General features: G+C 43.2%; 1 protein-coding gene across 1 annotated transcript; it reads left to right on the top strand.

Annotated features, from left to right (window-relative positions):
- Nucleotides 1-2,218: 2,218 nt before the first annotated feature.
- LOC117065014 (COP9 signalosome complex subunit 1-like) lies at nt 2,219-4,040 on the top strand. The gene has a single exon (XM_033179344.1). The coding sequence runs from the start codon at nt 2,244-2,246 to the stop codon at nt 3,705-3,707; it is 1,464 nt and encodes a 487-aa protein (XP_033035235.1). The 5' UTR covers nt 2,219-2,243; the 3' UTR covers nt 3,708-4,040.
- The last annotated feature ends 7,695 nt before the right edge of the window (nt 4,041-11,735 follow it).

Genomic DNA, 11,735 nt, shown 5'->3' with positions numbered 1-11,735 from the left:
CCCCCTGACATGCCCGTGCCCCGCCTATTGCCCTCCCACTCCTAGAAAAGCCGCTCCGGACGGACGCCAGGTGTGGCATTCCTCAGTCCTCCACTCCTGTCTGGATGTCGGGATTGCAGGAACTCCGTCAGAGAGCCTCACCGGGGGACTCTGTCGGCCTTCTTTGCCGCAGGCCGACAGACCTTTTCCCCACACCTTAGGTGACCAAAATAAACTTGCAGTTTTGCTCCTACACTTGCCTACTCGCTGGTTCTTTTGTGCCCGCTCTGGTGGTCTTTAGAAAAACAAATCATGTATCATACCAATTAATATCAGAGAGAAAGAGATGACATTTTAAGAAATTGGCTCACATGATTGTGGGGGCTGATAAGTGCAGGCAAGTGTTGATGCTGTCAACCAAATAACACAGAGAGATTCTCCAAAGCTAATGAGTTTGTTCAGTGTTGCACAGAAGATTTGCAAATCTGTAATATGCAGGCTATGGAAATCATAAGCATATCCAAAGAGGTTGAGACAAGGAAAAACTTTTATTTATTTATTTATTTACTTTTATTTTTATTTTTTTTGAGACAGAGTCCCGCTCTGTCTCCAAGGCTGGAGTGTAGTGGCCGCGGATCTCAGCTCACTGCAAGCTCCGCTTCCCGGGTTTACGCCACTCTCCTGCCTCAGCCTCCTGAGCAGCTGGGACCACAGGCGCCCACCACCTCGCACGGCTAGTTTTTTGTATTTTTTAGTAGAGACGGGGTTTCACCGTGTAGGCCAGGATGGTCTTGATCTCCTGACCTTGCGATTCGCCTGTCTCGGCCTCCCAAAGTGCTGGGATTACAGGCTTGAGCCACAGCGCCCGGCGGAAAAGCTTTTAAAGGCAAAAGAGAGAAAGTATGCAATAAGTTGTTTTAAAACAAAGAGAATATTGGTTCCAGGGGCTTATCACAGGAGTTGATGCCAGTTCATTAACGAAGACAGTGGATCAGGCAAGTGTCCTTATGCATCTGGCTAGCTGTCCCTGTGACTCATGTAGCAAGCTGCAGTTTAAAATGTACTTGGCAAAAGTTCTTGTAAAGGCATTTGTTCATAAGAGCCCTGCAGAGTCTCTGTAATAGTTCTTATCATAGGTAGATGTGCATAAGTGCCCTCCCACCTTAGTCTCCTGGCTTTATTTTTTTGTTAGGGTTTGACATAAGTGACTCCATTTTGATTCTGATAACTTTCACAATGGAATCTTGAGTTTAAATTCTGCAGGCCAGAAGACTGGAAACTCAGATAGGATTTCCATGTTGCAGTCATGAGGAGAATTCTTACTCCTTTGGGAATCCTCAGTCTTTGATCTTAAGGCTTTCAGCTAACAGAATGAAGTCCATCTATCCACAGTATACTGATTTAAATGTTAATCACGTTGACAAAATTCCTTCACAGAAACATCTAGACTAGTGTTTGACCAAATAACTGGGCACCATAGTTTAGCTACATTGACACATAAAATTAACCATCACATCTATCTAAGAATAGAATTGTGGGATCTATGTGGTAAATTTATGTTTAACTTCTTGAGAAACTGTCAAACTGTTTTCCACAGTGGTTGTACCAATTTACACATTCACTAGCATGCACCAGTGTCTAATTTCTCCACATCCTCTCCAACACTTGTTATTTTCTGTGTTTTATTAAAGACATCCTAGTAGGTATGAGGTGGTCTGATTATTTTTTAATACACCTTTGGAATCACTAAATATTTGTTGTTGGAGTGCCAGTAAGATAGAAGAGGAGGTACACACCTGTTATCCCAGCTACTTGGGAGGCTGAGGCAGGAGAATCCCTTGAATCCAGGAGGCGGAGGTTGTGATGAGCCAAGATTGCACCATTGTACTCCAGCCAAGGCGACAGAACAAGACTCTGTCTCAAAAAAAAGATAGAATAGGTGCCTTTCACATGACATAGAAAGTAGGGACCTGGACTAGATGAACTATTTGGGTCGATGATTTAGGCATCATGTAGTAAGATTATATTTCAAAAATTATTGCAGCATATATACTTTGAGCAGGGAAACACTTTTTCCTAAATTCTGGTGTTTCCTTCCACATCGCACAGTTTAACATTCCTAACCAATCTGTCCTCTTTCAGATAGAAATAATGATTGAGATTGAAAGAAAGTCACAGTCATGGGTCACTGAGATCTTGCCTTTCCTTTTTTTTTCTTAAGAGCTAACTGCCGGGACGGCACGCAGCGGCCGGGTGGGTGCAAGATGCCGCTGCCGGTTCAGGTGTTTAACTTGCAGGGGGCTGTGGAGCCCATGCAGATCGACGTGGACCCCCAGGAAGACCCGCAGAATGCACCCGACGTCAACTATGTGGTGGAGAACCCCAGCCTGGATCTGGAGCAGTATGCAGCGAGTTACAGCGGCCTGATGCGCATCGAACGGCTGCAGTTCATTGCTGATCACTGCCCCACGCTGCGGGTGGAGGCCCTGAAGATGGCCCTCTCCTTCGTGCAGAGAACCTTTAATGTGGACATGTATGAGGAGATCCACCGCAAGCTCTCAGAGGCCACCAGGGAGCTGCAGAATGCACCCGACGCCATCCCTGAGAGCGGCGTGGAGCCCCCACCCCTGGACACGGCCTGGGTGGAGGCCACGTGGAAGAAGGCCCTGCTGAAGCTGGAGAAGCTGGACACGGACCTGAAGAACTACAAAGGCAACTCCATCAAGGAGAGCATCCGGCGCGGCCATGATGACCTGGGCGACCACTACCTGGACTGTGGGGACCTCAGCAATGCCCTCAAATGCTACTCCCGGGCCCGGGACTACTGCACCAGCGCCAAGCACGTCATCAACATGTGCCTCAACGTCATCAAGGTCAGCGTCTACTTACAGAATTGGTCTCATGTGCTCAGCTATGTCAGCAAGGCTGAGTCTACCCCGGAGATTGCTGAGCAGCGAGGAGAGCGTGACAGCCAGACTCAGGCCATCCTCACCAAGCTCAAGTGTGCCGCAGGTTTGGCGGAGCTGGCCGCCAGGAAGTACAAGCAGGCTGCCAAGTGCCTCCTGCTGGCTTCCTTTGATCACTGCGACTTCCCTGAGCTGCTGTCCCCCAGCAACGTGGCCATCTACGGTGGCCTGTGCGCCTTGGCTACCTTTGACCGGCAGGAGCTGCAGCGCAATGTCATCTCCAGTAGCTCCTTCAAGTTGTTCTTGGAGCTGGAGCCGCAGGTCCGAGACATCATCTTCAAATTCTACGAGTCCAAGTACGCCTCATGCCTCAAGATGCTGGACGAGATGAAGGACAACCTGCTCCTGGACATGTATTTGGCTCCCCACGTCAGGACCCTGTACACGCAGATTCGCAACCGTGCCCTCATCCAGTATTTCAGCCCCTACGTGTCGGCCGACATGCATAGGATGGCGGCGGCTTTCAACACCACAGTGGCTGCCCTGGAAGACGAGCTGACGCAGCTAATCCTGGAGGGGCTGATCAGTGCCCGCGTGGACTCGCACAGCAAGATCCTCTACGCCCAGGACGTGGACCAGCGCAGCACCACCTTTGAGAAGTCTTTGCTGATGGGTAAGGAGTTCCAGCGCCGCGCCAAGGCCATGATGCTGCGGGCAGCTGTGCTCCGCAACCAGATCCACGTCAAGTCTCCACCCAGAGAAGGGAGCCAGGGGGAGCTGACTCCAGCCAACAGCCAGTCTCGGATGAGCACCAACATGTGAGGGGTGGACCTTGGCCTCCAGGACATCTGCACCCCCTCCCCATCTCCACGGACCTCCTGACCTCCAGGCGGCTCAGTGCTGCCTGCAACCCGGCTAAGAGGCCTGGCCACTGGGTGCCCCCCAGCCTGCATGCCCTTGCTGGGGCTGGGGAGGCAGGCGGCTGCTTGTTCTTGGAAGGAGAGGCCTGCAGGGCTCGACCCTGTGGGTTTCTGTCCCCAGGGAGCAGACTGCGGCACCCAGGCCCAGCGGCACCAGTTCCCAGACCCCTCCTGTTCCCGCCTCCATCAGGTGCAGACAAGTGGGCGGTACCCATTAAAGAGCAGACTGAGCATTAAAAAAAAAAAAAAAAAAAAAAAAAAAGAGCTAACTGCCTGTAAAGAGTTAATCTTGGCTCTGCTCCACCAGGGACATGCCCCACCTCTGCAGGTAGGGAGGTCTCCTCAGTTTCAGGTTGACCAGTAGGTCTGCCTAATCTTGGGATTCAGTACCAGGAATCTCACATGCCAGCAGATGAATGCCAGATTTTCTAAAACAATATTTTTACCAAAAGGAGTTATTGGGGTCTCTGTCTGCTGTTCCTTTTGTCTTACCTTGGGTATTTTAGATTTAGTTTGGAAAGCAGGAAGTTTTTTATTGTATCCATTACTTGAAGACATCTCTATAATTCATACTATTATATTAATATTTCCTTTTATGATTAATCTGATCTTGCTAACAAGACAAGACTCCATGCATTTATTAAATGCATTTTATGAATGTTAGAGATTCACTTTATTGATGGATACTATTGAATGGGTAATTAATTTCTAGGGGTTTAACATGTTTGATTATACTTCGTATCATACCAAAAGATGGATCAGATGTAAAATTTACATAAGTATTATAGTTGTTATTATATAATTTTTAAAAACTATTTTTGTAGGATTGGAGAAATGGCCTGGTATGAGATTTTCTTTTCAAAATTAAAGTGGTTGCCTTTCTGAAACAAAATAAAATATTTTGATGACATAAGATAAAATTATGAGATTAAAAAACATAAAAAGACCAAAGGATGTATGAAATTTGTAGGGAGGTGGAAGAAATCTTGAAGGGAGAAGTGGGTTTGAGTAAGTAAATCTTACATTTATTCAGTTTGAATTGATCCTTCATACTGTTCTTTCTCAAAGCTATTGCCATTTTATTTGAACTGTCCTTTCTCTCATTCCCTTATATTATTTTTTCAGTTGCCACGGATTATACTTTTCTTGGTCTTTTATGATCCTTCCAGGTTGATAAGTAAGTGGGAATCTTTCCTCTTTGGCAATTTTTCCATTGTGACTGGCTCTTTACTTAACTAAGATAATTTATTCTCCAGATAGATCATTAATAATGTCTGATGGCTATGGGTGTTTCATAATATCCAGATAATCAAGTATCCCATTGTGACTGTTTTTGCAAAACTTCAAGTTTAGGTTTCTAAACAAATAAACATTTTTCAGAGTCAGGCAGTCTTCATAGTCATGTCGCCTATGGATATGCCTGTCATACATTCAAGTTCTTATATTTCAAGACCATTATAATTTTTCACCATGGGTTATCCAAAGCATGAGATTATAATAATTTTGTTCTAGGAACACTGTCAACTTAGGAATTAATTATAAGCAAAACAAAACAAACTGAAAACAAAATGAAACACTCCACTTAGAGTTTTGTATAGTAAGGCTATGTATATTGAATCCAAACTGTGATTGTAAAAGAGTATTTCAACTTGAGCAATTCATTGTTCCCTATTGTTTGCTTTAAGATTTGAATTTCATCTTTTTTAGTTTTATTTTATTTCATTTTTTAAAGACAGAATCTCACTCTGTCACTCAGGCTGGAGTGCAGTGGCACGGTCATAGTTCACTATAGCCCCAATCTCCTGGGTCAAGTGATCCTCCCACCTCAGCCTCCCAAGTAGCTGGGACTACAAGTGGACAGCCTTTGGCTATTTTCTTTCTTAATTTTTACAAATCTTTTGTTGAGAACAGGTCTCACTTTGTTGCTCAGGCTGGTCTTGAACTCTTGGCTTCAAGCCATCCTCCTGTCTTGGCCTCCCAAAGTTTGGGGATTACAGGTATGAGCTACAGTGCCTGGTCTGAATTTTATTTTTATAATGTATTTTTAAGTTATTGTATTCGTGTATTAAGAAAAATCACAAAACCAACTTTATAACTTTATAGTAAAGATATAATGAGTTAAGACGTTTAAAGCATTGTTTAGCAGCTATTATTATTCACTTAAACTTTGGGGAATAGATTATGTTACTTTTATTTAATATCGTGATTAAAAGTGTGAACCTCAGTTTTAACTCACACTTATCAGATGCATGAGTGTATTAGTCAGCTCCATAACCAAAATAGTATAGACCGGACAGTTTAAACAACAGACATTCCTCTTCTCATAGTTCTGGAGGCTGAAAGTATGAGATCAGGCTGCCAGCATTGTCAGTTTCTGGTGAGGTCTCTCTACCTGGTTTGTAGTTGGTTGCCTTCTGGCTTGTGATCACATGACTTCTTCTTTGTGTTAGAGGAGAGGTGGGGGGGACGCTGCTGTCTCTTTTTATAAGGGCAGGGCACTAAGCCCAGCCTGACGGCCGCCCACTCATGACCTCATTTAAACCTATAATAATAATCTCCCAAAGGCCCCATCTCCAAATACTATCACATTGGAGGTTGGAGCTTGACCATATGCATTTAGAGGGGGACACAATTCAGTCTATGACAATGAGGCTGGACAGTACTGACCCTCTCTAAACTGAATTTCTTCTTTTTTTTTTTTTTTTTAGATGGAGTATCGCTCTGTCGCCCAGGCTGCAGTGCTGTGGCGCATCTCCGCTCACTGCAAACTCTGCTTCCTGAGTTCATGCCATTCTCCTGCCTCAGCCTCCCACGGAGCTGGGACTACAGGCGCCTGCCACCACGCCTGGCTAATTTTTTGTATTTTTTTAGTAGAGTCGGGGTTTCACCGTGTTAGCCAGGATGGTCTCAATCTCCTGACTTCGTGATCCGCCCGCCTTGGCCTCCCAAAGTGCTGGGATTACAGGCGTGAGCCACCACGCCCGGCCCTAAACTGAATTTCTTAAACTGTAAAGTGAAGATTAGAACATGACAGAGTTATTGTTAAATTTAAATGATTTTCTCCTTTTGTTTGTGTTGTTTTGTGAGCACTGCTTTTGTTATAAGAGAAAAAAAGATAAAACACAGACTCCTAAGGTAAAAGAAAATGCCCCTCTTCTCTTCTTGTTGGTTTTGCTTTCAGAATCCTTCCTGATCTAGCTGTAATTCCCCTCTACTCCTCTCATGCAATGTGTTTCCTAGCCAAATTAGACTGGTAGTCATACTCTTAACTTGTGCGTTTTATATCTGTTTCTCTGAGATACGCTATTAAACCAAATCCACCTAATGAAATTCCACCTTCTGTATAAAACTTTTCTAAATCTCCTTGTAGAAATAAAGTCTCTCCTTTGAGTATTCACAGAATTTGGGGCCGTTCCTATAAATATTAGTTCATTTGCTTTCTATTATTATAGTTATGTACAATCATGATTTATGTCCCTGTTGGTCAAAGTTCTTTGAAGGAAAGACAAACCAGGTTATCTACTGTAGATTTAGGACATAGTAACAATTCAGTTTATAAATAAATTGATTAAACTATAGGGATAGGTAGTTCATTGGAATTTTCTTTTGTTCTTTTAATGCATAAAGAGATTGTCATATTCACTAATAAAAATGAAAGACCATGAGAAAATGGCTTACTCAAAGGAAACAACTTTTGAACGCTCAGTAAGCAGTAATTGTATAGTTGATGTGTTAAATTTAAATCATAGCCAAGTATTCATTAAAGTAAGCTCCCTGAGGATCAGCACCAGGCAACTCTTTATTAGGTTGCTATTGCATATACTTGAATACAATAACAATACCTACTTTGGTCCGGCATTTAAGAGTTTACAAAATACTTCCATGTACATTATCTCATTTGTTCATCACATCAGCCCTGTGAGACAGGCAAAGAAACTATTTTTATACCAGCTCTACAAAACAAAAATGTGAGTCTGAAATAATGACATTTGTCCAAGGTCACAAGCTAGAACACAATGAAACCAGGACAAATGGTTTATCTTTTCACTCCTCATCTGCTGTTCTTTAAACAACATGCTATCTCCTGCCACACAGCATGTCTTTAAAACTACTTCATTTGCTTTGTATTACAGTTATATATAAGCCATAATCCATGCATTTTGATAAATCAGACCAGTGTCACCACCAACCTCTTCTTAATCAGTATGTGAGGTTTTGCTACACTCTAAGATTTCATTTGATTAAGCCTTCAGTGGAACAGATTTTATTTGATTGCAAAAATGCCCAGGGAAAGCCCTAATATAATTACTGCAATGCTTTTTTTGTTGTGTGGTTTTATATTGCTTCAGTAAACTGCTCTACTACATTTACCAATGTATTCAATTATAAAGACATATCAACTCCCTATTCTCTTTTTTTTTTTTAAATAAAACAGAAATCCAGGCAAATCACTTCAATTTTACAAAAATTCTAAACTTGCTTCCCTGAAGAAAGCATCAATTAAAATGAACATGAAAGCTGGGCATGATGACTCGTGCTGTTATTCTCAGCCCTTTGGGATGCTGAGGTGGGAGGACCACTTAAGCCCAGGCATTCGCGACCAGTCTAGGCAACATGGCAACCCCCCCAACCCATCTCTACAAAAAGTAAAAATAGCCAGGCATGGTGGCACATACCTGTGATCCCAGTTATGCCAGAGGCTTAAGTGGTAGTGTCATTTGAGCTCAGGAGGTTGAGGCTAGAGTGAGCGGTTATTATGCTACTGCACTCCAGTCTGAATGACAAAGCAACATACTGCCTCAAGCAAAAATAAATAAATAAATAAATAAATAAAATGAATGTGAAGTACAATGTATCTCAGACTAGTTTGTTTCTCACTAAAATTTAAAAATTGATCAAAGTGTCTAAATTTCATAGACATTAAGCATTTCTCATGGGTATCTTTGCTAATAACTGGCTTGCTTAGCTCTGGGTTATTATTTACCTTTACTTTTCTTTATAAAATGCTGTTCAACCTTTGTAACTAAAATTACTGCTTGTTTAGGAAGTAATACTAATTACAGCTCTCATTGAGGCATAACTTTGGTTATATTTCCCCAAGGAAAACTCACCAGCATTTAGACTTTTTAAAATATCCTTAAACTATCCCAATTAAATACATGCATATGAAATTCATTAGATAATTTCCTCAGAAAAACAAAGTATAGTAAATGTAATTAACTAAATTTTGTTGTAGTGAATGCTGTGGTTTGTACCATTTCACATGAGTCTAAGTTTTTTTGAGTTACAACCCTCTTTGCTTGGAAATCCTGAACTAACCTTTTAGACTTGTACAAGTACCAACGACCTCAGTCTGGCAGTTGTTAAGTGCCTTGCTCTGCATGTACAAGCTCTGGCTTGGCCTCTTGCCATGATGTCAATTAAAGCCTGCTTCTTCGGTATTGGTGCTATATCAAGGTGCTAATTTATGATAAGAAAAGAAAGCCCTTCAGATTACAAGTGCTGCTTCATTTAGATTCTGTATTAGGCTGTTCTTGCATTACTATAAAGATATACCTGAGACTGTGCAATTTGTAAGAAAGGTGGTTTAATTGGTTTATGATTCTTCAGGCTGTATAGGAAGCATGGCACCCACATATGCTTCTGGGGAGGACTCAGGAAGTTTAAAATCATGGCAGAATGTGAAGGGGGAGCAGGCATCTAACACAGTGGGAGCAGGAGCAAGAGAGAGAGTGGGGATGGAGGTGCCACACAATTTAACAACAAGATCTCATGAGAACTCACTGACTATCACAAAGATAGCACCAACCCACCAAGGATCCACCCCCATGAGATAAACACCTCCCTTCAGGCCCCACTTCCAACACTGGGGATTATAATTCAACATGAGGGGTTTGGTGGGGACATCTATTTGGACTATATTATTCCTTCCCTGGCCCCATAAATCTCATGTCTTTCTCACATTGCATAAGATAATCATCCCCTGCCAATAATCACCCAAAAGTTCAACTCATTTCAGCATCACTCAAAAGTTCAAAGTCCAAAGTTTCATCTGAGACAAGGCAAGTCTCTTTCACCTACGAGCATGTAAAATAAAAAACAAGTTATGTACTTCCAACATACAATTAGGGTACAGGCATTGGGTAAACATCCTCATCCCAAAATGGATAAATTGGTTAAAAGAAAGGAGTTACAGGACCCGTGCCAGTTCAAAACCCAGCGGGGAAGTCATTACATCTTAAAGCTTCAAAACAATGTCCTTTGACTCCATGTCCCACATCAGAGCACACTGCTGCAAGAGGTGTGCTCCTATGGCTTTGGGCAGCCCTGCCCTGTGACTCTCCAGGGTTCAGCCCTTGCAGCTTCTCTCATGAGTTGGAGTTTGTATTAGTCCATTTTCACACTGCTATAAAGATTCTACCTGAGGCTGGGTAATGTATAAAGAAAGGAGGTTTGATTGACTCACAGTTCTACATGGCTGGGAAGACTCAGGAAATTTACAATTATGGCAGAAGGCAAAGGGGAAGCAAGGCAAGTCTTAAATGATGGCAGGAGAGAGAGTCCAGTGGAAACTGCCAATTCTGAACCATCAGATCTCACTATCATAAAAAAAGCATGGGGGAAACCATCCCCATGATCCACCTCCCACCAGAGGTGGGATTCACCTCCCACCAGAATCTTCCCTCAACACATGAGGATTACAATTTGAGACAAGATTTGGAGGGGGGACCCAGAGCCAAACCATATCAGAGTTGAATGCCTGTGGCTTTTTCAGATGCAGGGTACAAGCTGCTGGTGGATCTACCATTCTGGGGTCTGGAAGATGGTGGCTCCCTTCCCATAGCTCCACTAAGCAGTGCCCCAGTGGGGACTCTGTGTGGGGCCTCCAACCCCATATTTTCCCTCTGTACTTCCTTACTAGAAGTTCTCTGTGAGTGCTCTGCCCCTGCAGCAGGCTTCTGGCTGGACACCTAGGCTTTTCCATACATCCTCTGAAATCTAGGCAGAGGCTGCTAAGCCTTCCCTCTTGCACTCTGCATGCACCTGCAGGATTAGCACCATATGGAAGTTATCAAGGCTTATAGCTTGCTTTCTCCAAGGAGGCAGCCCAAGCTGTACCTGAAGCCCTTTGAACCACAGCTGAATAGCTGGGATGTAGGGAGCAGTGTCCCAAGGCTGCATAGGGCAGCAGGGCACTGGGCCTGGCCCAGGAAACTATTCTTCCCTCCTAGCCCTCTGGACTTGTGATGGGAGGGGTTGCTGTGAAGGTGTCTGCAATACCTTTGAGGCTTTTTCTCCATTATCTTGAATATTAGTACTTGGCTACCCTTTAGTTATACAATTATCTCCAACAGGTAGTTGCTCCACAGCCTGCTTGAATTCCTCTTCAGCAAAAGCTTTTTCTTTCTCTGACACATGGCCAGGCTACAGATTTTCCAAATTTTTATGCTCTACTTCCTTAAATATATATTCCAACTTTATTTCTTTGCTCCTACATCTGACCATAGGCAATTAGAAGCAGCCATGCTACATCTTGAACACTTTCCTGCTTAGAAATTTCTTTTGCCAGATACCCTAAATCATCACTCTGAAGTTCAAACTTCCACAGATCACTAGGGCATGAACAGAACGCAGCCAGGTGTTTTGCTAGGGCATAACAGGGGCAGCCTTTGCTCCGGTTTCCAATAAGTTCCTCATTTCCATCTGAGACCTCATCAATCTGGCCTTTACTGCCCATATCACCATCAGCATTTTGGTCACAATCATTAACTAGTCTGTGAGAAATTCCAAACTTTCCCTCATCTTCCTGTCTTCCTCTGAGCCCTCCAAACTCTTTCAACCTCTTTCCATTACCTATTTCCAAAGCTACCTCTACATTTTCAGGTTTCATCACAGCAATGTCCCACTCCTTGCTACCAATTTTTTTTAT

The sequence above is a fragment of the Trachypithecus francoisi genome, unplaced genomic scaffold (genome assembly GCF_009764315.1).
Source record: "Trachypithecus francoisi isolate TF-2019V2 unplaced genomic scaffold, Tfra_2.0 Lachesis_group2, whole genome shotgun sequence".
NCBI classification, from domain to species: Eukaryota; Metazoa; Chordata; class Mammalia; order Primates; family Cercopithecidae; genus Trachypithecus; species Trachypithecus francoisi.
Note: the sequence above shows the minus strand (reverse complement) of the source record. Positions and strands in the feature narration are given on the sequence as shown.

Coding starts and splice junctions, on each gene's coding strand:
- LOC117065014 (XM_033179344.1), top strand. CDS start 2,244: ATGCCGCTGCCGGTTCAGGTGTTTAACTTGCAGGGGGCTGTGGAGCCC.